Raw genomic sequence first — 27,896 nt, 5'->3', positions numbered from 1 at the left:
TATAATATGAGGCAATTTAATAATAAGATGTATTTTACAGACAGTAATCAAATGCAAAAGAAACATGTTCACTGCTCATATTGGCCTAATGCAGGAACGAGAAGCTGAGTCCAACAAATCATCATGACAAAACAGGAGCAATTTCAATGCTGTTTATCCGCAGAACAGTTTGTGGATGAATGACAACTGAAAGAGAAGACAAAAATATAATTCAAACAGTGTCTCCGAGTGGAACTCCTTCATAGTTTAGCATCATGTCCACATAAGACTTTGATCCCAATCAAGTAGAATACAGTCAAATCTATTTAAGTTTCAGTTTCGTGGCATATACATCTGAGAAGATTTTTGCAAATGGCACTGAGAAACAAGTTATTATTCAAGATGAAACTGTTTCATTGGAATCTGATTAAGGCTGGCCTGAAGATTTGTTAACATATGTAGATTATAAGGCAAGATTTGGAACTGTGAGGTAAACTAAACTGAAAATGATTGACAAAAAAGTTGCTTGAAAAAAAAAGGGGGGGTGACATTTGCTTGGATGAAGTTGTTAGGGCCTCACCTTTGTTATTCTAACCTCAACACACAAATACCCCTTTACTCTTTTTTATGGACCACACTCCTCTAACACAATGTTTGTATAACAGCAGCCCAAATATAACCACATTATTCTGCACATTGGAAGAAAAAGGTTTATGTATCATTGTAATCTTACTTAGCTTCCTCTGGAAATGACGCTTTGGACAGAACCGCATATTAACCCTTGGCCAAGATTCTGTCTTCTCAATAACAGTGGCTTCCACGCGGACTAGATCCTTTCTTTATAGGAAAAAAAACCCAGACAAATGGGGTTATTACATTTTCTTCTAATCAACAGGGAATTTCTTTATGAGACTGAGTTGCAATCATGAAGTTCCCAGAGTGCTAAAACAGAGTGAAATAATGATGATTCCAAACCAAGGGTGGCAATGTGACAAGCAGAGGGTCACATCTCTGGAAAAAAATGATTTTTTTCATCATTGCATTATTGGGTGTGTGAACAACATTTTTGCTGCATTTGTAGCATTCTCTGAGCTGATTTAGGTCCAAGCGGGGTTTTTTCTAATAGGAAATGACCTGAAAATTAATTTCCTTTTGGAAAATAGGCCCCTCTCATGTCTACAATAGCACGAAGAGTCCACAAGGCATGACAAAATTGTCCCTGGAGGCTGCATTGCACAATTCTGTGCATGTCCATACAGACAGAAACCTCGTTGAGATCAAAACAATTTATTCTTCAATGGAGTGTATTTCCTGAGAATTACCATAATCTCAATCCCACTTCTTCAAAATATTTGAGAATCAAAGTTTTCCGAAGGATTTAAGGAATCCCATTGCAAAGTTGAGAAAGAATACATAAGGAACAATTGTGGAATATGGAATGTTAACAAACTTGCTTGAGTACCCTTTTATTTTTACACTAATCAAAAAAGTGTGTGAATCTAGTCTTGTGGATTCGCTGTTTGGCAGCACGGAATAATTCAGAGCAAATACTAGCTTATCCCACCTGAGGTGTGATGTGTGCTGTTAACTTTCAGCACATACCAAAGCAGCAGGTGACTCCTATTTTTTTAATGCTTTGAAACAAAGCCCTAAAATGAAAGAACATCCTTTATCTTTTGCTTCAGCAAAAAATCAAATGTTCTGCCATGATCAGAGTATATGTATGAGTTCATAATGAATTTGGTTTTTGACAGTTTCTTCAGGTGAGACAAAACCCAACAGTTAAAACTCTGTTTTTAATGATTTAAAGTTTTAGATCCCTGGTCTGTGACCGCAACAAGGCAATTCATTCGTTCAGTAAACCCAACATGAAATAAAAGCAGGAAACTGCTGGTTCATTGAACACCTCAGGCTAGTTCAGATGGGCTAGCCCTTCTGAGAGAAGAGAAGGAAAGCGGGAGAGGCAGAAATCTGGACCAACTCAATAAAATATACATGAATAATCTGACATTCAGACATATGAGCAATATAAACCTATACATATCTACTAAGAAGCAAATCACACTAACCTGAATGGATTTGAAAGTATTAATTACATTAATATTCCACTCAAGGTGAAATGTACTTCTACTTGTCATGAAATCAGTACCAGAAAGTCTGTGCCCTGTAAAATAACAGGCTTTTCATTCTTTCCTTTCCTCTTCAAACCCTGAAACAGGCAGAGAAGTTCACCAAATCTCCATTCTGCCACCTTCCAACTTAGAAGCAGTGTATCATGAGCATAAACCTGATTCACTGTGGATTATTCAAAATGTCCTTATACAATCGCCGCCTGTATCCATAGATTCCACCATCCTTAAAAATATTTTTTTAATCCAAAAATCACACATTGATTTTGTCATTTAATATAAGGGCTACCACTTTTTATATAAAAAAAACCCCTAAACTATAAAGGACATTATTTTACTACACCATTGTATATAATGAGACTTGGACATCCACAAATTTTGAGATCTACATGGAGTCCTGGAACCAAACCCTAGTAGATCCCTTTAAACCGAATCCCAGAAGAGATAAATCTGGACACATTTTCCTGTTGCAAGGAAAAAATACATGAAATCATAGGGAAAGTATTTGTTTCTGACTCAAGACAACCCTAAAGGAGACCTGTAATGAGTATTCTCTTGGCAAGTGGTGAAAATATACCTTGAATCAAATAACTGAACATTATTTTGCCATTATTATGAGAAATTGGCAATCATAGAAATGTGCAAAAATCACAAAGCAAAGCCAAGGTGCAGGAGTCCAAGTGCAAAATAACAATCTTGCACTTCAAGCGCAAGGCTCTTCTGCTCAATGCTGACAGTTCAGAGCTTTCGAAACTGTGGTGCAAAAAAATGTCTCGAGGCTGCTGTCAGTAGCAAGTGGATTACACTCTGATCAGACCCTTTTCTCTCCCCACACTTTGCCTCTAAGTACAATCTTACATTACTTCAGCTTGTGTGTTTTTTTATTACAGGACTGTCTGAACAGACAACATAGTTGTGAAGGCAATTATCTCTTTCATTCCAGATTTCCTTTTCTCTGTTGTATATCAGTGATTTTTAAAAGATATATTTCTCTGGGACTCTCTGTACTGTTTCCAGAAAATATCTGTTCTAACAACGTCTCAATACGACTGAATTATTGATTCCTTACCCTAGCAGTGGCTTTCCCAGCAAAGTGAAGTTATCTGCACCAACCAACAATACCTGGAAACAATGCAACATCAGTCATTACATTACGGTCACAGTATCATCGGATTTTCCCCATGGGACTTGGCAGAAAGGAATGTTCTTTAAACCTACAGTACACTTTCTAATCACAAGTTATAATATACGAACACTGAGGATAAATCCACCAATTAATACACATTTTTGTTTACTCTAAGGGACACATGACAATGTGTGTGGGGGGAAGGAAGCAAATATGCAACTGGTATCTGTTTTCAAAGATTATGCAATTTCACCCACCAAAGATATCATTCTCTAAATATTTAAAAGGGGAAAGCCTTCCATTTGTGGTTACTTCCCTGACAATTCACAGATTTGCAGTACATGTTTATTTCTTGGATTCAGAGCAGCTCAGACTTCAAGGAAATAGGTAGCACTCCTGACAAGGCCTGAATGTTATGTCACGTTAACTTGTCTTGTAAATCTATCCACTTCTCTAACTGTTCAGATAAGCAATTTGATGCTGTTAATTATTCTGTACCGGTTTGTTTTCAACCCCCAGTAGAATTGTGTTTAGGATTTTCTGGAATCTTAAACACTAAAACTTGACTTTCTTATATTTATCTAAATTCTGGGTTTCCCACCCACCAGCTTCTTGCAGGCAGTTCATCTGGCTGCTGGATACAGTTTAAATACAAAGTTGTCCTGTTACTATAGACTCACTAGTAATACAGGATAGAATAATAATTACAAACTGATTCTTATTTATAATTCAAGAAACATAGGGAATAAATACATTAGGACTGTTTCACAACAATGTACCAAACATTATATTCATGCTTGAATGTTTTCCAAAGTAACTGAGTTACGAGTTGGGTCGATACAGGGAATGCCGTGGATGTAGCGTACCTGGATTTCAGTAAGGCCTTCGACAAAGTCCCCCACGACCTTCTGGCAAACAAACTAGTAAAATGTGGGCTAGACAAAACTACGGTTAGGTGGATCTGTAATTGGCTAAGCGAACGAACCCAAAGGGTGCTCACCAATGCGTCGTCTTCATCATGGAAAGAAGTGACAAGTGGAGTGCCGCAGGGCTCCGTCCTGGGCCCGGTTCTGTTCAACATCTTTATTAATGACTTAGACGAAGGGTTAGAAGGCACGATCATCAAGTTTGCAGACGACACAAAACTGGGAGGGATAGCTAACACTCCAGAAGACAGGAGCAGAATTCAAAACGATCTTGACAGACTAGAGAGATGGGCCGAAACTAACAAAATGAAGTTCAACAGGGACAAATGCAAGATACTTCACTTCGGCAGAAAAAATGGAAATCAAAGATACAGAATGGGGGACGCCTGGCTTGACAGCAGTGTGTGCGAAAAAGACCTTGGAGTCCTTGTGGACAACAAGTTAAACATGAGCCAACAATGTGATGCAGCTGCTAAAAAAGCCAATGGGATTCTGGCCTGCATCAATAGGGGAATAGCGTCTAGATCCAGGGAAGTTATGCTCCCCCTCTATTCTGCCTTGGTCAGACCACACCTGGAATACTGTGTCCAATTTTGGGCACCACAGTTGAAGGGAGATGTTGACAAGCTGGAAAGCGTCCAGAGGAGGGCGACTAAAATGATTAAGGGTCTGGAGAACAAGCCCTATGAGGAGCGGCTTAAAGAGCTGGGCATGTTTAGCCTGCAGAAGAGAAGGCTGAGAGGAGACATGATAGCCATATACAAATACGTGAAGGGAAGTCAAAGGGAGGAGGGAGCAAGCTTGTTTTCTGCTGCCCTGCAGACTAGGACACGGAACAATGGCTTCAAACTACAGGAAAGGAGATTCCACTTGAACATCAGGAAGAACTTCCTCACTGTGAGAGCTGTTCGACAGTGGAACTCTCTCCCCGGGGCCGTGGTGGAGGCTCCTTCTTTGGAGGCTTTTAAGCAGAGGCTGGATGGCCATCTGTCGGGGGTGCTTTGAATGCGATTTTCTGCTTCTTAGCAGGGGGTTGGACTGGATGGCCCATGTGGTCTCTTCCAACTCTACTATTCTATGATTCTATGATAAGTTCTTCCATAAACTGTGGTCAACACTTTAAATAGATTCAGTATTGTCCCATTCAAGTAAAAAGTCTTAGGAATGTGTGATCAAGAAAACTACAGGGGTTCCCAGGTGTTTATAATCCTTGTTTCAGGAGAAGTATCCTTTCTTCAGGTTTCTTCCATTTGCGAGCAGTTAACTCATAGAGGCTGCTCCCTTTTAAGGATTACTGGCTAGTTACAGAAAACAGGTAAGGTCTAATCTATCATTTAGACCATGTGGATGCACTGTATGTAACTTAGATATCCAAAAGGCTTCCCTCTGTAGTAAAAGCCTTTTTATGTCCCCATGGGGTTTTGTAGTGATCCTTTCTAGGGCACAGAATCTAAAACTCGTACAGGAATGAGATTTCTCTAAAAAATATGAGTAGAGGGTGGAATCTGAAGATTTATTTCAGATGGTGAACTACAAAAATTCACAAATAATTAGAAAACATTGGCACCTGATTAGGGATATCCCAGGATGCCAAAACTTACCATTGTTAGCTAATAAACGCTCAAGAAATCTCAAGGACATGCTTATAAGTTCTGATTTTACAACTCCTAGCATCACCAAGAAATCCAATCTTAGAGGCCACTCAAACTGTGGACATTGCAACTGTTGCATACAGTCACTTAGAATTAAACAATTTTCACATTCTACATTGAAATGTAACATACATCTACGAAGCTTTACTACATGTAACACCGGCCAGGTCATTTATGTAATCCAGTGTCCCTGGTGGTCATTCCTATATATAGGAATGACCACCAGACCTCTAAAGATCAGAGTACTCGAACATCGCTCACTCATCAGAAATAAATCTTCAGATTCCACCCTTTGTTTTCCTGATCACGCATTCCTAAGACTTTTTACTTGAGTGGGACAATACTCAATCTGTTTAAAGTGTTGACCATGGTTTATTATTAGAACTTATCAGTTACTTTGGAAAACATTCAAGCATGAATATAAAGTTTGGTACATTGTTGTAGAACAGTCCTAATGTGTTCATTCCCTACGTTTCTTGAATTATAAATAAGAATCAGTTTGTAATTATTATTCTATCCTGTATTACTAGTGAGTCTATAGTAACAGGACAACCTAGTATTTACACTTAATTTATAGATTTCTGTGTAAGTTAGTGCTGGATACAGTTGCCAATGAGTACATCTACACTGTAGGATTAATATGGTTTGAAACTAATTAATTGTCATGGCTTAATGCTATGGAATCCTGGAATTTGTACTTTCAAAAGCTCTTTAGTCTTCTTGGGCAAAGAGTGCTGGTGTTGTAGTAGAGCCTGTGAGTAACGTTACAAACAGTAGTATGGGTGCCAGAAGGGAAAAAAGGGTTACTCGGGAGCAGGAATCTGATGAAGAGCAGCAGAGAAAGAGGATCCGGGACATACTTGCAGCAGCTACAGATGAGGAGTCATTTGAGGGATTCTCTGGGGATGATGGGTCAATGAGTGAAGGAGAAGAAGGAGACACCATGGATTGGACTAAGATAAGAGAAGTGCAAGCTATTTGTGAGGCACCACAAGTGAAGACTGGCAATCAGGGGATCCAACTGATTCTTGGGGGGGGGGGATCTAAGTCTTGACAGGAGATGGAGGAATTGGAGGGAGAGTCAAAGGAATTCGCGTGAAGAGCTGGGAGCAGCTGTGGGAGATGGTGATGGGGCGGTGGTCAGTTCATCCTCTGATGATGGTTTGTAGATAAAAGTGGGTTCAGGGGTGAGGGGTCTTTGCAGAAGGCAAGGTTTTGATGTGCGTTCGTGTGCTGGGTATTGGGAAAGTTTCTTGTAGTCTTGCTGCTGCCTGTTTCATGTTTGGATCTGCAGTTTGGACCTGAACTGGTTTGGCTGAAGACGCTGCTTCTACAGACACTGGAGCAATGCTGTTTTGGATTCCTTGTGCTTCGACCTTGGACTTCGGCTGACGACGCTTCTTTTCTTGCAACTCCGTCTGTTAACCATTTGTGTACTATGCCTTTTTGTTTTGCCTTAGAGCACTTTGTTTGACTTGTTGCTTTTTGCATCCAGTTCATCTGGATTATATTTCTGTTTATCCTTGAACCAGGTCTGGTTTGGGTTTTTGAGTTTTTGACCAATGGAACTGCATTTAAGTATCCCTGCATCCTTTTCCTTTTGTTTCAATAAGCTTTGTTTTGAAGACACTTTTAAGTCTGGCCCTTTAAGATGTCTGTGATTCCAACAGCTGGTGTCTCACCAAACTATGAATTCAAGATTTCACAGCATTGAACGATGAGATATTTCCAAAAGGGCAACAAATATTAGAAGATACTTAAAAAGACTATGGGGGCCAACTGGCTTGTTGAAGATGAGACCGATTAATACATAAAGACCAGGGTGTAAGAAATAATACTATTATTGCTCAGGTGAGTCAGCTTTAAAATACAATATGAGGTCATTAATGAAATCTTTCCAGTTAATATAGGAACAGAGCACCAACTGATATGACACTTACCTTTTCCATTCGAATTCTGTCTCCACACTCAGCTGGTATGTGATTTTCAATTAAAATTAAATCTTCAGTGGTTACTTTCCATTGTCTGCTGGCGAAGTGCACAACTGCAAACAGTCTTCCATATTGTCCTGTGGCAATTAATTCATTCACGTTTTGCACAATCTCTGCATGAAAATGATAAGTTAATAAAAAGATGGGAGTTAACAAGGTGTATGAGAGATTCCTGACTCTGACAAACAAACATTATTTTTATGGAACACCATGCCTCATTCCTTATAACATCCATATTTCACAATACCCAATCCCACAATTAAAGTTGTGGTGAGCCTTTAAATATGTTACCCAAAGTTAACCTCCTGGGCAGATATACCTCAGTAAGTGAAGTAGTGGTTCCCACACATTACTACTGTAGCAGAAAATGTGGGACCAGAGGCAGAAATAACATGGGAAAAATAACCTGATACCCAAAGTTTAGGACAGTCCAGTTTTTTTAATCATCCATCCAGTGGCAATGCTGTAAAAACATTTCAGTGAAACAGAGGACAAGGAACAAAAGTGGGGTGGTCATAAAAACACTTTGTAAAAAGGAGATCTTTCTGTCAGAGGCTTTGTTAACTGAGGCATGTCTGCATATTATGTAAAGTATTATATAACCATATAATAAGGGTGGCAATATTTAGAATTTTTTGACTGCAGCTGTCAGCATACCTCACTAGTAGCTATGTGAGCTAGGCCTGCTGGCAGTTGCAGCCAAGTTTGTGTCGGTATTTAGGAAAGGACTAGGAACCATTGATATGTCATGATTCTTATCCTTGCCCCTGGAACTGGTACAAGTATGGATGAGGTTGTATACAGTACATGTCCAGCTGTGTTCTTGGGATATAGACTACCCAGGTTTCTCTTTTTCAAAGAGGGCACACATGTATATATTTGCACAAGGTGGCCTTAAAACTAATGCCAACTGCACATCAATGAAAAAGGAATGAGCCAAGGTCTAATGGCTGATCCACTTGTGTGCATATGATTTCTCATGTGTTCATACTGAATATCTTGAGAGAAAATTAACAATGCTATTATGTATTTTCGTTTTGTTTACTGTATAAAAATGACCCTTCCCCATCTCCCCAGAAGACAGCAAAATGGTGCAGTCATAGCCACAGCTTTTCAATAGTGATTACCTCTATGGTGTTTTGCCTCTTCAGTTGGGTCAGGTAGCTTGATTTTAGGCCATGGAGGTTCAGTCAAGGAGGTTTTGGGAAGGTGTCTGTGAAAGAACATGGATCTGTTGTTACATTGTAGCCAAGCACTGCAGCCAATATTTCACAATGACTGTACTCAAAAAAGGAAGAGGGTTTTCTCCCTGAATGCCATAAAGCAAAGAAACCAAAACCCCAAGTGCAAACTTTGGGAACCTTAAGCATGTTTACGATTCAATTTTGTTATTTGAAATTATTTCTTTCATGTTTTTCTACCTGTGTGATCTCTAACCAGGGAGGTGTTATTTTCTGTTACTGAAGTTTTGTAAGAAAGACACTTCCCTGTTCCAGTCTGTCTAATCAATTTTATGCTTGCCACTAAAAAGTGGGGATTTTATTTATTTGTCATTGATGTATTTCATTTATACAGTGCCCAGTAAAAAAAAAAACCCTCACCGGGCAGGGATATAATTTCAGAGCATAAAACAAGAGCCTAATACAAAACATTCTCAACCCCTTATGAAATCCAAATAGCAGTGTGGTTATTTAAAAATGCCAAATACTATGATGGAGAGTGTGGGTGAACTCACATGGTGAGCCACAGCTAACCATTATGACATTTAGGCCCCTTTTATACTGCTATATAATCCAGATTATCAAAGGGGACAAGCCACATTATCTCCTTTGAACTGGATTATATGAGCCTACACTGCCATATAATCCAGTTCAAAGCATATAATCTGGATTTTATATGGCAGTGTAGAAGGGGTCCACGTCTGGACTCAAAATACCAACCCCCGGGGATCTTGCAGCTCATCCTGCCCTTGCTCCCCCAATTAATCCTTGCTGGATTGGATTACTGAGCCCCAGTAATTACTGAGCCCATTAAATGTGGGCTTGTGACTGTATTGGTGTCTGGCATCTTTAGTTTGAATGTATGGCCTGACTCTAGTTCAAGCATCATAGAGAGCTAGGGTGTGTCTACACTGTAGAATGAATGTAGTTTTACACCACTTTAATTACCATGACTCCATGCTATGGAATCATGGAAACTGTAGTTTTATAAGGTCTTTAGTTTAGTCTTTAGTTTTCTTTGCCAAATAGTCCTTGTGCCTCACTAAACTACAAATCCCAGGATTCCACGGCATTAAGCCATTGCAATTAAAGTGGCGACAAATTGCATTAATTCTACAGTGTAGAAACGCCTTTTAGAGACAGGTTTAGAACAAGAATATGTTTACTGAACATAACGGAAAAATACATTAAACTCTAACAATGTATTCTTTAGGCTTCCCAGTGTCACAGTTAGTTTCCTCACAGCCCCTTTCATAGCATCCCTGAACAGTGCTTGGCTGCCTAGAAGCCTGTTTAGTGCTTCTTTCATAACCACCAGTGAAATATCAGGAAAGAACTCTTGGTGCTCCAGGTGAAACGGAAAGCAGAAAGTGAAAGACTGGTGGCATGAAATGCAAGTATGGAGACCTGAAACTTGTATTCATACAAACTGCAGGCATTTCCTTTCCAGAAAATGACCCAGCTAGCAAAGTCTGCATTCAAGAGCACATTTTTAGGGGGACACATGAAATGGTAAACAGATTTGGAAAGATGCTAACAAAAGCCAATTTACTTAGCAAATAATTTGAAATCAATGTACAAGTGATAAATTCCAGTTGGTAGATGTGGAATGAGAACACGATGCTACAAAAACATAAATAAAATGTTTAATTAAAAAAGAAACATGGTTGTGAGAGAGCTGCCACCAAATTAATTAGTTAGGCATGCTGCCACCAAGCAGAACAGATTGGTTTCATCTGAAGTGGAATGAACATCTGACCCTGTCTCTAATGAAGTTGAGCCATAGCTCAGGGATCATTGTGCACAGTATCTTCAGGTCAGTTCCCAACATCTCCACTTGGGTAATAGGTCTTCTAAAAACTTGCTCTGAGGCCTTGGAAACTTACCAACAGACATAGTGGTCTTTCCATGGATATCTGCATTTTATGGTGTTATAGGCCGTTGTAGGAAAGCAATGTTAGGCCTGACAGGCCCTTCGTCAGATCTAGGATATCTCTCCCAATGATCACAAGAGGCGGTTTTTTAAAAATCCATTCATGCATACTGGTTCCTGCCAATATTTCCTGTCATGTATATTCAGGATTAAAAATACATTTAATTGAGAAGTTTGATTAGAAGTGTGGAAATGGGTTTGATTTGTGGGTTTGGAACCCCCTTCCGGAAGAATTAACAGCTGCCCCATCCCTGCTGAATTTCCTGAAAGGGGTAAAGATCTTCTTATTTAAGAAAGCCTTTAACTAAATATGGTATTTGTCAGGGCTGGGTTGAGTTTTAAGGTTTATCATTTGTATATCAAAGGGATTTATTCGGGGAGGTGAAAACGGATTTATGAATATGTGATTTTAACCATGTTTTAACTTTCTACTGGATTGACGAAGGCTTTCATGTCTTATGGTGACCTCATGAATTACCTAGAGTTTTTAAGGCTGGGAACACTCAGATGCCAATTACTTCCACTATAATAGCTTATAGGGTATTTATTGGTGGTTTCCCATCCAAGAACTAAGGAGGGGTGATTCTGCTTAACCTCCAAAATCAGATATAGAGTTTCCTTAATATCAAGAAATGAGCCGCCGCCCCCCCCCCCCCCCCGGGTGGCACAGTGGATTAAACTGCTTAGATGCTGAATTTGCTGACCGAAATGTGAGTAGATCAATAGGTAATAGGAAGGTAACAGTGCTCCATGCAGTCATGCTGGCCTCATGACCTTGGAGGTGTCTACGGACAACGCCAGCTCTTTGGCTTAGAAATGGAGCTGAGCACCAACCCCCCGAGTCGGACATGACCAGACTTAATGTCAGGGAAAACCCTTTACCTTTACCTTGAAAATGGAAAGTCTGCACAATGCATTTTTTAAAAAATCATGTGAATCAGTTCCAAGCTTCCAAGGATATTTCAACTCCCAGAAGTCCTGGCCATTGGAACAGCTGGCTTCTGGGAGCTGGAGGCCCAAAGAGAGCCACAGGTTGTGTAGGCCTGGTGTAGATGCACCCTAGAGGAAAACCATTAAATGGGTTTCTGGTTGTTGTTAGATGGTTTATGTTTATATGATGTTGTATACATTTTAAAATTATTGTAATGCTATGCATTTTATGGTGTTATATTTTAATTTTCATTTACTGGGCTTGGTCCCCATGTAAGTCGCCCCAAGTCCCTTGGGGGAGATGGGGTGGGATATAAGAATAAAGTGGTTATTATTATTATTATTATTAAAGTTATTGCTTTGCCACAATGTTGTATAGCTGTTATAAATATAGCACAGCCTTGTATTTACTGACATAAATAAGGATTTAGCAATCCTTCTCAGAAGTGGACCTACTGGATTTAAGTGAAAATTTTCAAAATAGGAATTAGACAATCAATGGTAAATGTCGTGGGATTTTTTAAAAAAAGATTCAAGGCCGTTACTTTTTATATGGTTAAATTAACTAATCAAAACAGAGTAATGAAACAATCCCATTGCGGAATTTAATCTTTAGAAAGCTCTTCTGGCAGAAATTGAACATAGTCAAAATGGAGGACTTGGAGATTCCTAGGGAGTGGTTCTCTTACTTAGAAAATTATGATTTTTATTCTATTTTTATGCACTTCTAATCACCAATGAATGTGGAGGGCTGGCTGTACTAGGTTTTTAAGATTCAGGCAGTAACTAATTGCTTAGAAGTGATATGACAGATTTTTGTAGTTTGGTATCAGTCAGGTCTATTGAGTAAGGGGGAGCCCCAATATAAATAAAATTTGAAAATGAGCCATGGTAGATAGAAAGGCAAGACTGAGGAAAAGGTTTGGAAAAGGTTAAAATTATAGTCATTAAATCATGCCACTTAAAATGATATATTTAAATGGCTTTATTTTCAGTGCGAGTACAAAAATCTGACAATCAGTGAACTGTGAACACAAATACGAGCTATATATGCATCAATACGAGTATAATATAAGTAAGCATTTGACAGTGTTTTAAAATCTCCTGTTCTATGACTGAACTAACATTACTCACTCTAAAATGATAAGAGGAAATGTTGCTTTTGTTTTTTTAAATTTAATGAAAATTAATGATATTTATAACAGCTAGCTTCACTTGAGAAATAATAGCTCACAAATAACTTCCAACACACTTCTCTTCTGTACCTTATTAGTACATTAAACTTGGATGCTACAGAAATATAGCATATAATGTAGTTCAGTACTGCATTACTTCATTAGTATAGAAAACCATATACTAATTTCTATACTAATGAAATTGTAGTACGGTATACGAAGAAAATAGTTTTTGTTCAAACAGAAATACGAAGTAATCAGTATGAATACAGCAACCAGTTATGAATTCTGATTCATCATTCCTATTTTGGCTTTCATGTTATATAGCTATTACAGCCCCAAGTTCAGTCTTAAATCTTTGAGTAAGTGTACTTTGTTGTTATTAAACTTCTAGGGTTCTCTGGGATAGAGTTTTAGTTACTTCTAGACAATGCCCACAAAATGGTTTTGCTTTTCTACTGTTCTGTCTTTCACAGAATGGATGCATATATAAGCCACCCGCCTCAAAACAAGTACCCTGCAGCTGTCCGGGTTCACAACTCTAATAATCCACTGCATGCATAGCTAACAGAGGCTGGTGTAAACTGTAGTGTATCACACCTAGAAGGGATCAGCCTCAGGATAAAAGGCATAGGCTGACAGAGCTAAATACAGTTAGCTTCAGTGTTTTTGTATACAGAGCTATCTGCCTTTTCTTATTACCAAAACAAATACATTTAGGGATCAATTCTATAATTCTTTCTAACAGAAGAAAAAAAACATACTTGTGGAACATACATGAAACAAAGAGTAGTCGGAAGTACTTCTTTAAAGAGATGGTTTTAAGCAGAATAGAAGCCCAGCAACTCTAATCATGAGCAACGTTTAGTATTACATTTAATCTCCATTCAAAGGTGTGTTTAGGTTTACAACATGGTTACAAAATACATTTTACAACAGTGGAGGTTCTCCAGGAGCTTGTCACCTCTGGTTATACTTTCAGGATTCAAATGATCTAGTACGGGGGCAGCTGGGCAAGAAGCAGCTCACTTTGTATCTATTTTATTCAAACATAACTATTTTCTCCAAACATAAAATTGTACAGCAAACCTTTTTATGTATTCCAAAATAGTGTGGCCACATTAGCCTTATGTATGTAACAAACATTTGAAGATCTTAAATTACTTACACTGTGAAAACTGTTGAAACAAAATTGACTTTGGACAATATAACTAAATGGTTAATGAGCAGGCAATCAAAAAACCCTAACAGTCATTCCAGTTGTATATTTAACCTTTATTCCTTTAACTCTAACTTGTTCAAAGGCTCGTGATTGTTCTCAGGGGCACCCATGTCTTCATATATAAATTGGATGATACTGCTTGCGATTGAGTTTCTCCCTACAAGTTGGGCAAAACCTAGCACTGTTAAGAGAATGACTGAGACACTCATTACAAAAGATGTGACCACATTTTGTGGACACCACAAGCCGTCCACTACGTACAATTTCCACAGAGTCATCCATGCAAATTGGGCAGCGCACAATGCCTGAAGGCGGTGAATTTTCAGCTCTTTCCATTCCCAATTTGTTGGGCAACTCAGGGGTGACTAGGACATCACTCCCTTTATATCCGGTAGAAATGTCATCATCGCTACATAATATACAGCTGTCAAAGAGGGATCTGTTTCTGGATTCTTCATTTTGTCCCCTTCTAGTCTCCTCAACAAACACAACAGAATCGTTAAGCAAACTGTTAACTACTGAAGATTCACAGGTAAGGTCTATTATTTCTTCATCAGCACTTTCACCTGGCTCTGCTGCTGGAGGTGCTTGCTGAGCTGCAACTGTCATTCTGTTTTGGTTACGGGATTGTAGAGAATGTTCTTCTCCATAGTGTTTCCTCTCAACCTCTTCCTCTTTCATTTCTTTACTATCATTCAGGTGAGCAGCTCTTTTCAAAATGCCGGGCTCTGCTTTAGAGGATGAACCAGCAGAGGCTAAAGGTAAAGGCATTGAGGAAGTGGGTAATACACTTGTTTCAGAAGGATGCCCTGTAGTTGTGTTGTCTAGACCTCCGGTGGGCCTTGCCGGCACAAGGAAGGTATCCTTCTTGCTTTTTCTACATTTAGCCTTTGCTCTGGCTGAACTCATGGTACACAGCTGGCACAGAGTACTTGTTTTCTCCCTTAGCCTCCAAATACTGTTCACTGCTTAGATGGCACCCAGTTCTGTCATCTGATGATCGGGAATGCTCTCTAAAGCAACCTTATGTATCAAAGAAGGGTTGTCTCTTTAGGCCAGGTGCTGAAAAGCTGCAAACTCTGGTGATGAAGGGGTGGGGTGCATTTCAAATTATTCTAGAACTGCATCAAAGTATGAAGAAAGTATCATTAGGCTGAGGCACCTACATGAAAAATCTAAATCCTTAATGTGGAAGAAAAACTAAGCCAGCATTATTAAATGATAATGATCATATTGTGGCCTTGTAAGCCAATATTTAAATGAGTTCATTCAATAAAATATAATTGCTTAACCCCCTCCCCCTTGGTGCGAGTTGAAGCACAAACAAAGAAGCAATCAACTATAGCTTTCTACTTGGCTGAACTAAGGAATTATGGCTAATAGTTTTGGAATAACTCAGGATATTAAATAGTCTTTACATTAGTTTGATGCCCAGGATTGTTCCACAGATGGTAACCATAGTTTCCCTGTTCTAATGAAATGGGAAACTATGATTATTTGAAGACTCCTAATCTATCTGCTAATTTGTGCAATACAGGTACTGCATACATATGGCATTATTAAAGTGAGATATGATTGGCTGAAGACAGCTAGTGTATCCAACCATGTCCTGACTGGCATCCTTTTAAAATTCACAGAAGAAAAGAATACAAATGTCTATGGTTGAGGAAATATCAGGTCATGCAGACATGTTGAATCTGTTAGGAAATACAGTTTGAGTATTCCTTATCCAAAATGCTTGGGACCAGAAGTGTTTTGGATTCTGGAATACCAGTATTTGCATATACGTACACAATGAAATATCTTGGAGATGAGGCCGGTCTAAACATGAGGACAAAGTCTAACATGTTTCATAGACACTTTCTACACATAGCCTTAAGGTAATTTCATAAAATATTTTACATATTTTGTGCCTTCAACAAATTTGTGTACATTGAACTATCAGGAAGCATAAGTATCACTATCTCAAACATTCATGTTGGATTTTGAAGTATTTCAGATTTCTGGATAAGGAAAGCTCAACTTGTATCAAGAATTTTTTTCTGTTACTATCCCACTTCTTATTCTTTCCTGTTAAAGCAGCATTTGCAAGAGACTGCTGTGTTCAACCTACACAACACTTGCATTCAAATAATACCTCTATTTTTTGCTATTTAATTTATAATGCACATTTATCCTAGTATCGGACCCAGGGAGGTTTATAATATAGATTAGGACAGAATATAACTAAAATCAACTACAATATCACAAAACTTAATGTTCTTCAGGCACAGCACTAAATTTAAAAAAAATGAAAAGCCTCTAAAATGTAACAAATATGAAAATATGCATATCTCCCTTTCATTAAAAAAAATATTCTGCAGAAACCAGTCAAAACCCTGTCTAACTAGGAATATCTTTGCCTATTAGTAAAGAAGTGGTCAGTGAGGGTGAGTTCTCCAGCACAGCAGCAGCAACTGAGAAGGTTCATTTGTTTGCATTATACGTCACACATCAAAGAGATTATGTGACATTTACAAAAAAATGACTCTCTGGAATATCTGCAGTTTCTCATTATTCTCTTTATTCTCATTTTCTTTATTTATATTGTTTCATGCAGCACTTTCCTAACCTTTTGCACATAGGAGATCCTAATAATCTACAATATCTGTAATAAACAACCAAACCCACCAATAAGACCAATAATGAAAAGTTTTAAAAACTGACCCAACAAATTACAAAAAATACAAAAAGCAATTAATACAAGAAAAGCTATAAATTGTCCTAATCACCAGAGATTTTGTAGATCAGGACAGTTTTAATCCATTTTGTAAAGAGTCCACTTAGAGAGCAATAAAAAACAAAGGTCCTCAAGAGAACAACATGTTCATACAGTGCCAGAGAAAGGAAATGTGTAAAAATAAATCCCTTGGAGAGGGAAAGGATGGATCCCGACTGCTACTCTGCTGTACTGCTACATGTGACCTCCCTCTCTAAGGCTTAGCAACTGAGCCTCTGAGAGCCAAACCAAAGCCTTGTGAGGGATACATCTGGCCTCTGGGTTGCATGTTGTGCAGGCCCGCTCTAGCAGGACTCTAGGTTTAATGTTATAAATCTGTTCTTTAAAGAAAAATAATGAATTAATATCCTGGAGGGGAAACAAAGGACGTGTTCTATGGCTGCCTTTCTTATACAATATATGAATCTTACCGTTGCTGTGATGAGGTATTTTGTGAACTTTGACTTCGAGATGTAGACCACAACAGAGAGCCTGAAAAGAAAAGAAAAAATACAAGAAAATTAGAAACAGGGAAGAGCACGATCATACTTGAATGTTACGGTTTTGAAAAGCTACAAACAATGCACAAATTCTAGAACTAAGGCTGGAACACTGAAAGAAATGGGATGGGTTATGTTATTTTGCTTTTCCTTCACTAATGACAGGCAAAATATTAATATGAGCCAACAACAACAACAATTCTTTATTGATTAGTCACTTTTGACCATATCAAAACATGTAAAACATACAATACGTACACACTTACGCATACATACAATAAAACCATGTAAAGATACAAAACATCCCGACCTGCGGCCTAATAACCCGCTCCTAGACAAATAGAGTAAAAAGGTTAAAATTAGTAATTTCCTAAGGTAAGGTTTGAACGAGGACAGGGGTAAGTAAAACAAGTGTCTTGTCCATAGTAAATTTTAAGTTTGGATTTTGTTAATGGCAATAATGTATCAGCTCTCAGCTTCCATCTTCTCACAAATGGCCAGCGCTTTTTGCGTAAAAAGGGCCAGTTTTAAAATAGGGTTTTTATCTGAACCCTGTAGAAGGATATGCAATTTCTCCTTATTCTCTAAGTGAGTATGATTCTCCAGCAAAGGGTCTAAATAGAGAGATCGAATCCTGGTGTAGTAGGGGCATTTTAAGAAAAAATGTTCTGAGTCCTCCACCACTGCATCTACCCCACGACACCCACAGGTTCTCTTTGTATAGGGGATATTCTGATGTCTACCTAGCTTGGACTTAATGTTGAGCTGCTCGAATCTAGCCCAGGGAAAAAGTTTTCTAATATATAATGGAAGAGTCAAGCCCACAATGCATTTAAATTTGGCCAGGTATGGAGTGGCTCTTGCTTGCGCTATGATCATAAGATCATTTGTGCAGCAATGTCGAGGGCTCTTTGGTATACAATTGAGCACACTTTAGCCCCAAAATTTATTAGCTCGTATGGGGCAAAACCTATCTTACTGACCGTGTGACCGAGTCTACTTAGCCATGATGACCACTCTTTGTGGTTTTCTTGTTCTAATAGGCATATGGCTGGGAGTCTATGTGGTTGCATTTGTCTTATTTTGTACCACCAATTGATCTGCCTCTTCAGGATTACTGTGGAAATTGGGGGTACTCCCATCTCTGCTCTCACAGCGGCTGACAGGGATGATCTCTCCACACCTAAGTCAATTTTCAAGTGGCGAAGTTGGAATCTTTCTACCAATGCCAGATCTTGATCCCCCCATATTTCAGCTCCATACAAAGCAATGGGGAACACCTTGGCCTTGAGAACCTTCAGAAAGGGACAAAATATTAATAAATATCAAGGTTAAGAAAAAACGATCTTTGCAGTTCCTCTGATATCCAGAACTGGTGAAAGGTGGGTTCACAGTCCTGCAGGAATGGAAACTTGGCTCTAAGATTTAATGTTTCACAAGTTGATAGTTAAAAAAAAATACCCAGTTAAAAATAGTTTTCTAATCCGTTCTTCTCTAAATCTGATGTAGACAACAAGCAACTAAAATAATGAGACCAGAGGTAAAAGGATAATGATTAACTTGAACAAATTAAAGGCAAGTTAGTGAAAATCCCTTCTTGGAAGAAATTATTCAAATACCTTATTAAGATTAACCACTTTTTCTGCTATTACAAGACTTGACTAATTTTCCTTGTAAGGAAAGACAACCTGTATAGAAGACATTACTCTGAACAGCAATTCCTTCATAGAAACCACAGAAGCCTTTTTTCCCCCTTTACAGTCCTGTTTTCCAGAGCTAAATCAACCTGAACTTTCACAGACTCAGCATTTCTAAAGACATGGAACTTAATGGGTTTTAGCCACACATAAGCCTGCATGGAATCAGGCTTCAATACCCAGAAAACAGCCATTACACCTAATAACAATTCTGGTTCTTACCTGTGAGTGTCAAGGACAGAACGCCACAAGATCAAAGATAACAGAGTTTATTGGATTACAGAACTCAAAATGCCCGTAAAATACAAGGGCCAGGCAGTATTAGCCTTTAAAAGCAAAAAGGGGCAAGGAAAAACGCTCAAAAGATAAACCGGATTAAACCGAAGTTTAATCCGGGTAAAAACAAACAGCTTGCTTCAGCCTGGAGATAAACAAAACAAAAGCCGGGGAACAAAGTGTTCAAAAGAATGCAGCTAATTGGCAGCAGATTCCTCTCTGCTGCCAGCACTGTGCTTTGAGTAACTTGAGTCACTCCTCCACACAGCAGGCAAGATTTCCAATACACACAGATCAGCCGAGGATTGAAGCAGTAGAGTAGACCCAGTTCCTTTCCGTAGTTCAAGCCAGAAGCAGACGTTTGTAGTTTCACCAAGTCCGAGTAGGGGGAAGTCAAGCCGTGGTCAGTTCAGTCCGAAATCCAAAGCAGGAGATGGCGTCCGTCAAGAAGACGACGGAAGGTCAAAGCTAATGAGATTAAGCACAAGTTTGCACAAACAAAAGCCCACACAATTCCTCCCGCCGTCTGACCCCAAATTCCAAAACAACTTACGTATCAGCACACGAAAACACACCAGTCTTCAGGAAAGCGTCCCACACAGATCCCAAGCGTTCGTCCAGATTACCTTGCCCAACGCAATTTGCAATTGCTCCCAAGCCTCATTTTATGCCAGTTACAAATCCTCATCACTATCAGCTGTCCTCCTTAACCCGGGCGTTTCCTCATCACTTTCCTCATCAGAGCTGGAACACCTCTGACTACGCCCCACAGCATCCCCAGCTGTGGATCCCGTCCCATCCCTCCAGCTTGTCCATGGGTCTAATCCTGAAGGTCCCCATTCATCTTCCATCCCATCATTGCCAGTGGCACCCAATTCCTCCCTCACCCGAGTCCAATCCATCTCATCCTCCTCCGAGCTAACCAGCCCCTCCTCCATTCTCTCCGTAAACCCCTCAAAAGACTCTTTGTCAGATGGTGCTGCAAAGATATCTCGCAGTCTCTTTCTTTCTCGCTCCTCGAGAGTATCTGACTCTCGAGGAGTCTTACGCCCACGTCTGCCAGTAACAGAGCCATGAGGCTCAATCATAACAGTGAGTCACCTGTTTCCAGCAGATATGAGATAAACTTTTTCTAGCTTGGATTATGCTCCTTGCACTGTTTCAAATAGGCAAGAAAAAGGAGGTAATCAAGCTAGAGAATATATGCACTTTAAATCCTGTGGCTGCCTCCTGCAGAATTCTGGGGTTTGTAGTTTACAGAGGCACTTTTAAACTTTTCAGCCAGAGAGATTCTGGCCCTCATAAAACTACAAACCTCAGAATTCTGCAGGACGCAGCCACAGAATTTCAAGTGGATATTATTGTGATGAGGTCCAAAGAAAGCCAAAGAAAATGAATGCTCCAGAGGAAAAAAAATATTAAGTTTTCAGAACAATAGAACTAGCCAGAGAAACAACAGCAAGAAATCTAATCTGCTCTAACTTGTATGGTGATTAAAATAATTACCATGCCAGCATTTAGAATGGTTGGTCAAAAAGTTTATCGCTTGTTGGAGACAGGGTAGAACAGGTGTTACTTTCCCCAGAAGACAGGGATAGATTTGTCGATGAAAAGGTCCTCTGGGTGATGGTTGCCAGTCACCCAGATTGCTGTTGCGATGTCTACACTCCTGGTCGACTGTGCCATAATATTATCTGATGGAGGATTTTTCAATGTCTCACAGCAAGCAGCTATATATTTTATTTATTTATTTCCAATATTTATATCTCGCCCTTCTCACCCGAATGAGCTATAACCTGATCCATCTGCTCAGGGTGGAGGTGAAGACCTTCTAGCTCTTGGGGTGCTCTTGGTTAGGTACATGTTACAACGGCTGTGAAGGCGGAATAAGGCTGCAACAGACTGAGAAGCCTCTCTCATTGTGTTAATCACACCACTGCTGGGACCTCATTTGTGAAGACTGTATGTTGACCGGCCGTGCACCGACCTCCACACATTAAAAAAAATCACGCACAGGCGTCTTCCAAGAAATGGAGGACCATCATCCTCGAACTACGAGGGATTGCCTAAGTAAGTAAGTAAGCTCTTGGTTAGAAGGAGACAAATAGTGCATCCAAGGACTAGAAGTTACTTGTCCTTTTCAAATAAATTTAGATGGCCCTTGCACATCCAAGCTTTACCAGACCTTTTTCAGCCTCTTCAATGGATATAGATGGAAAGATGAATTCCTGCACTCTGTGAAAGGTTGCAATGACTTTGGGAATAAAAATTGGGTCCAACAACAGCTCCACCAAGTCTAGTCTGAAGATAAAGAACTCCTTGTGAACAGAGTGTATTCTCAGCTTTAATACCCTACATGCTGAAGTGATAGCATTTATGAACATAACCTCTCAGGAAAGATGCTTGACCAGCTGTTCCCTCAAAGGGAAATAATGTCAACATTCTCAAAATGATGTGTGGGTAATAGCTGGGAAATGCAGTCAACCAGTTTGCATTTGCATAATCTGTAAAATACATTCACTCAAAGATTTTCTTGGTGGAAGACTGCCTGAAGGCCAGGATGTAGCTGTAGTCTGTTAACATGCTTTGTTCAACCTGAAGCATGCATCTGTAGCCAGTTATGATCAGCGTGATGAACCTGCCATGCACAAGTCATGTTTGCTTTCTCCTTCCCACTGCTCTTTAACTATCATGTTCGTTTCCTGCATTCCCACTGCAGGTGTGGGAGTGCACCCTGCTAGATAATCTCTTCGCAATCCTTGGAGCCCTTACTAATGAAAATATATTCCTCCTGCACTACCAGATAAAACAAGGAGAGGGAGGAGGGGGAAAGGTGAGGCCAGAAAGCAAGGGAACCAAAGATGCCAAAAATTGAATTGCAACTGCAGAGGAAGGAGTGTTTTATTTATTTATTAACTGCATTTTTACTCTACTCTATTTCAACCCCAAAGGGGACTGAGAGTGGCTTCCAAATTCAACAATTCAACATATGTGGAGCCAAATATGGAAACCAACGGTTTAGTGAATGAATGCAGGATGTAGCAACAACAGCTACAGTACTGGACTCTAAAGACTAGCAATACGCTCTCTTTTGGGGTATGGGTCTCAGCAAATGCTTCATGATGTAATTCCTTGCCTCCTTATATGACAGCTGTGGAACCCTAGAATTTCTACCAGTATAAAAGAAGTACAGTCAAGTCCTCTGTATTTCTTAAATACTTTAAAACAAAACATTGTAAATGGCTGATTGAGTTTAAATTAACCTCAACTGGAAGACAAAATACAATAGCACCAAATTTCCCACATTCATTGCTTTCTCTCAGTGGGAGATAAGGGCAAACAATTGGTTACAAAGGAAGACGAATGCATTTTTTCCATTAAGGAGTACTACTTTTCATGAGAACTACAACTTTCTGACTTATCAACAAATTAATGGTTCAACATAAATGAAAGAACAGAAAGCTAAGTTTAGAAAACACTAGACAGGAAACATTTCCACACATTGCCTTTTATTCATTGCCTGTTAAGGGAATCCTAACTAAGTTACTACTCTAAAGATACATATAGAAAGTTCCACTAGTTTGTCTTGGAAATGGGAGGAAGAGTTAATGATCAAAAACAACTCTTTTTCTCTTCTGACCCATCTCTTAGGAAGAGATCATTTACTCTGTTTGTTTAAATAGGAACACACTAATTTTGTTCTTTTTGATTTAAGACACAAACTAAAATGCTATCCTTTACTATTTACTCTGAATTTTGCTTCATAGTTCTCCAAGTAAAAACACATATTTTTTGAAGAACAAGGAGAAAGAGTTGAGCGGTTATAGTATGATGTAGGAGACACGATTTGCATGTCCTATCCAGAGCATAGGTAGGAAACAGACGGGCCTTCTATGGGAAGACCAAATACTTTCTTTTTCCTGTCTTTTTGGAGCAGTGGAGGATCATAAATTAAGTTACAAGAAATTCCTCCCTTATTTGCCAGGATACACATAAATCACACTTGTTTGATGAACACATTCTGCAATTTACTAGACAAAAAAAACCAACAACCTAGGCCGTCACTATCTTTTCTCTTTAACTCTCTCTAATCCTACTCCGCTGGATAATACATTTTAGAAGTTTTATTCAGCAGTGTGTGCATGTGAATTTGTGAGATATAAGCTCCAACTTATAGCATCCCTTGCACAGTATCAATTTTGCCAAGATTTATTCAGAGGATGTTAACTTTTCTCAAAACTTGTGCAGCTAGTCCAAGATCATCCTGGGGATTTTCATGGCAGAGCAGAGATTCAAACCCTGGTTCTCAGACTCCTAGTTCAATACTCAGCTGACTAACACATTGGTTCTATGAGCTTAGTAGTCAAACAATTTAGTGGCTACAAATAATCTTGCTCTATGCGGACACATCTTTGTTGAAATGACCATATTTTACAGATGATTTCTGCAAATAGTAGGTCTGACATTCTGTGAAATGGGTAATCCGTTAGATTCTGAAACTGTGGATTCAAAGAAGTGCTTTACTGTGCTATGATGCAGACTGCACTTCTGTCTTGCTTCTCAGTTTCTTAAGCAAACTGTCTTATAGCCAGACCACTTCACTTTCCTGGGAAAAGGGTGTTTTGTAAGAGACTATACCTACAATGCCAGCTATTTTACAATGGTGTCTCAAATATGTGCTCACTTATTTAAAAACGTTGGAAACTCCTGTACTAGTTGTATTTTCATTAGCCAGTATGTTTCACATACCATTTTTCATATGCTAAAAGTTTCCTAGAAAACGAATAATAAACTAAATGATTTGAAACAGCTGAGTGCAAAACCTACTCCAGCTGTTAGCAACTTAATAGTAACATCTTCACATTACCACAAAAGTTTTCTTTAATGAAGTATTTCTCTTTGTCAGGTATATGTCTTTTGATTTTTAAACACTATTATAATTTAAAGTCCTGATTTTACTTAATAGCATAACAAGGATAAAGCAAGAGATTTCTCAATGAAGCATGACATGTAAGGTTTTTAACAAACACATTAAAATAAAGCCATTAACCTTTTTAACTCCTGCTACTAAAATACTAGAAACAACCAATGCCTTGTTCCTCAAATCCAGATTTCCCTATCTATATATATATATATAAATGTTCTGATAGTTTCCCCCTTAACTTAATTTGGCCACAAAAGACATGGTCATCCGGTCTGTGTTTATACATAAAAAAACCCAAACAATACAATTTGGAAATCACAAAAAAAACACCCAAAAACAGAATAATGCTCTTTGCGCACGGGCAGAGCAGCCCCCCCCCCTTTTCCTGCTTTTTACAACTTATTTTGTTTTAGTTCAGTAAGCGGCTTTTCTGACAAAATGGGCCCCCCTCCCCTTCGCGGCACACGGCTCTTCCACCCTCCCTCCCTCCGGCTGGACCCGTCCAAAAAGGCCAGAGCGCGCATGCTGGCGGGCAGGCAGAGGGAGGGAAGAACAAATGGCGCCTTTACTTCACTTTCGCCTCAGTTCCTTACCAGCCGCGCTCCGATGGGCAGCGAGGCCGGCTGGAGCTGCCATACACTGGCTGCCAAAGCAGAAGGCGGAGAAGGAGCCCCTCCTGATTGGCCAGAAGCCGCACCCATCTCTGAGAAGTTGTAGTTCGCCGCTGGGTCCAAGGACGGGGGAAGCCAGCAAACCAACACATCCTGATCCTCCCATACTATTACTACTGAGATTATGATTACTACTCATATATAGCAAGCATAGGCAAACTTGGACCCTCCAGGTGTTTTTTTGGACTTCAACTCCCACAATCCCAAACCGGCTATTTGGAATTATGGGAGTAGAAGTCCAAAAAACTCAGGCCCCTACTGTCTTACAAGCAACAAGGACATTACATGCTTATCAAGGTTACCACTTGCAACATTCTGAAAACAGGGAAAATCAAGACAGGAAACACTCAGGGCCAGCTAGCACCTCCCAACACAGAATTCCCCCAGGAAGGAAGCAGCCAGGCTTTGACGCTACAAGGCCATTACATGCTAATCAAGGTGAATCATTGCAGCATTCATTCTTGCATCCAACAGACAAGAGTACTTTCTCCCACACTGGACAAACTGTATTCCACAGGTATGCAAACAACACTTGTCTGTCTGGCTCCTACCTAGGGAAATCCATTGAAAATCAACAAAACCTGGCTCCCACTATTAAAATACTCTAAAACCAGGAAAGTGAATACACAACACTCTGAAAACAGGGAAATCAGGGCCAACTAACACCTCCCAACAAAGGAATGAAAATGAACAAAACCTGGTTCCCATTATTAAAAATCTTTCAAACCAGGATGTTGAATAAAGAACAACACTTTGAAGGCAGGGAAATTCCACACAGGAAACAATCAGGGTCAACTAACACCTCCCAACAAAGGATTCCCCCAGGTAGGAATCAGCCAGGCTTTCAAGCTACAAGGCCATTACATTCTAATCAAGGTGGTCCACTGACTTCGCCACAGCAACACATTATGAGAAAGTACTGGTCAAGCTGATCAAGGAATTGTGGGAGTTGTAGTCCAAAACACCAAGACGCCAACCAAGGAATTCCCTAGGTAGAAAGCGGCCAGGCTCTGAAGTACTGAGACTATTCATTGCTATTCAACCCGGCCAACCAGGCATTCTACAAGGTAGCAAGCAGCTAGGCTTTGAATCTGCGAGGCTATGCATTGCAATTCTAGCAGCCCAAAAAACCATTCCCCTAGAATACAAGGACCCAGGCTTCCAAGCAGCAAGCCTATTCCATTGCATTCCAGCACACCAAACAAGGATTCCCATAAGAATAAAATGGCCAGGCTTTGAAGCTGCTATTCACTGCTATTCCACCTGACCAACAAATAATTCCCAGAAGCCACAGCAACACGTGGCCGGGCAAAGCTAGTGTTTTATAGAACAGAAATTACACGTTGTTACCAGCAACAGTGAAGTCACAATGTACCAGGCAACGCAAGATAAGAAGAAAATTTGACACCTGGCTTGGAATACACAGGTGATGGTAATTGCATGCAATTGTAACACATGAATGGAATGAGGATTATATATAGATTGAGCATCCCTTACGTAGAAATCCAAGGCACTCCACAATAAGAAACCGTCCACATGAGTGGCTGACAGAGTGGCACCTTTTCTACACTGATGCTTCAGTGTAGACAAATTTTGTTCAATGCACAAAATGTTAATACAGGTTGAGTATCCCTTATCCAAAATGCTCGTGACCAGATCTGTTTTGGATTTATGTACACCTGCATTTGCATATACATTTGGCCCTGATGAGCAATCTTGGAGATGAGTTAAGTTTATACACCGACTTCATTTATGTTTCATTCATCCCTTGTACAGATACCCAAAGGTTATTTTATACAATATTTTAAATGCTGTGCATCGATTAAAAACATTACAAAGTTCAATAGCTATATGAAACGGGCACAATAAAACACCACCTCTCATTTTACACATTAAAAGCTTTCTTAAATATGTTGTCGAAGGCTTTCATGGTAGGAGTTACTGGGTTGTTGTGAATTTTCTGGGCTGTATGGCCATGTTCCAGAAGCATTCTGTCCTGACGTTTCACCCACATCAGAGGTTGTGAGGTCTGTTGGAAAACTATGCAAGTGGGGTTTACATATCTGTGAAAGGTCAAGAGTGAGAAAAAGAACTCTTGCCTGCTTGAGGCAGGAAGAAGTTTGATTTTGAAGCTGCAGGGCCATTCAATGCTAATCAAGGTGGCCAAGGTGGGTCAGGCTGTGCATGGGCAAACTTGGCCCTCCCTCCAGGTGTTTTGGACTTCAGCTCCCACCATTCCTCACAGCCTCAGGCTTAAGCGGCTGAGGGGGAAAGGATGGGGCCTGAGGCTGTGAGGAATGGTGGGAGCTGAAGTCCAAACACTTGGAGGGAGGGCCCAAGTTTGCCCATGCCTGAGTAAGATAGCCAAGGGATGGCAAAAAGGGAGCCGGCCTCACAGAGCACGATCCCAAAACGGCACCCGAAAAAGACGAAGAGCGACGCGCCCCTTCCTCACCTGCCCGCGCGCCCCTCTGACCGAGCCGCCGCCCACAACGAAACGCAGGAGCCAATGCCGCCACGGCCATCGCGGGTTGCCGCTTTCTTCACTTTGCCGCCCGACGGAACCGGAAGCAGGGGGCAGGAGCAGCAACGCGCCGGAGCCGAAGGGAACCGGCAGTCTGGCTCTAAGGTTCCGCCCCGGGCTCTCTTCTTCGGGGGTTTCTTAGGAATTGTCCCTCGGAGACGGCCGCGATGGCCACCGCCGTGGAGCCGTTTGTGTCTCGGCAGCTAGAGCTGCTTCAAGAGGAGCGGGAGGCCGAGATTGCCGAAGCCAGGTACTGAAGGCCC

General features: G+C 40.0%; 2 protein-coding genes across 9 annotated transcripts in view; one reads left to right on the top strand and one right to left on the bottom strand.

Annotated features, from left to right (window-relative positions):
• On the bottom strand, window positions 1-27,710 carry mrpl21 (mitochondrial ribosomal protein L21). 8 transcript variants are annotated; one of them, XM_062967528.1, is made up of 7 exons: window positions 27,565-27,710; window positions 17,473-17,533; window positions 8,931-9,034; window positions 7,753-7,916; window positions 3,178-3,230; window positions 713-816; window positions 1-186 (listed from the first exon to the last, which is right to left on the bottom strand). In XM_062967528.1, exons 1-7 carry the CDS (start codon window positions 27,632-27,634, stop codon window positions 122-124), a joined length of 621 nt encoding a protein of 206 aa, XP_062823598.1. In that variant the 5' UTR covers window positions 27,635-27,710; the 3' UTR covers window positions 1-121. The 8 variants fall into 8 exon arrangements, with proteins under 8 accessions (XP_062823598.1, XP_003214899.1, XP_062823597.1 ...); XM_003214851.4 differs by having other exon boundaries at window positions 8,931-9,016; XM_062967527.1 differs by lacking the exon at window positions 27,565-27,710 and adding an exon at window positions 25,032-25,230.
• The window catches only part of ighmbp2 (immunoglobulin mu DNA binding protein 2), a 92,166-nt gene continuing 91,959 nt past the window's right edge, over window positions 27,690-27,896 (top strand). Inside the window, exon 1 of the mRNA XM_062967526.1 lies at window positions 27,690-27,883. Within this exon, the coding sequence (XP_062823596.1) occupies window positions 27,801-27,883 (83 nt within the window). The 5' untranslated portion in view covers window positions 27,690-27,800. The remainder of the gene's footprint in view (window positions 27,884-27,896) is intronic.

The sequence above is a fragment of the Anolis carolinensis genome, chromosome 1 (assembly GCF_035594765.1).
Source record: "Anolis carolinensis isolate JA03-04 chromosome 1, rAnoCar3.1.pri, whole genome shotgun sequence".
NCBI lineage: Eukaryota > Metazoa > Chordata > Lepidosauria > Squamata > Dactyloidae > Anolis > Anolis carolinensis.
Note: the sequence above shows the minus strand (reverse complement) of the source record. Positions and strands in the feature narration are given on the sequence as shown.

What these genes read in the sequence shown, in the direction of transcription:
- mrpl21 (XM_016993639.2), bottom strand. Translation starts at nt 15,192, where the DNA reads ATGAGTTCAGCCAGAGCAAAGGCTAAATGTAGAAAAAGCAAGAAGGAT.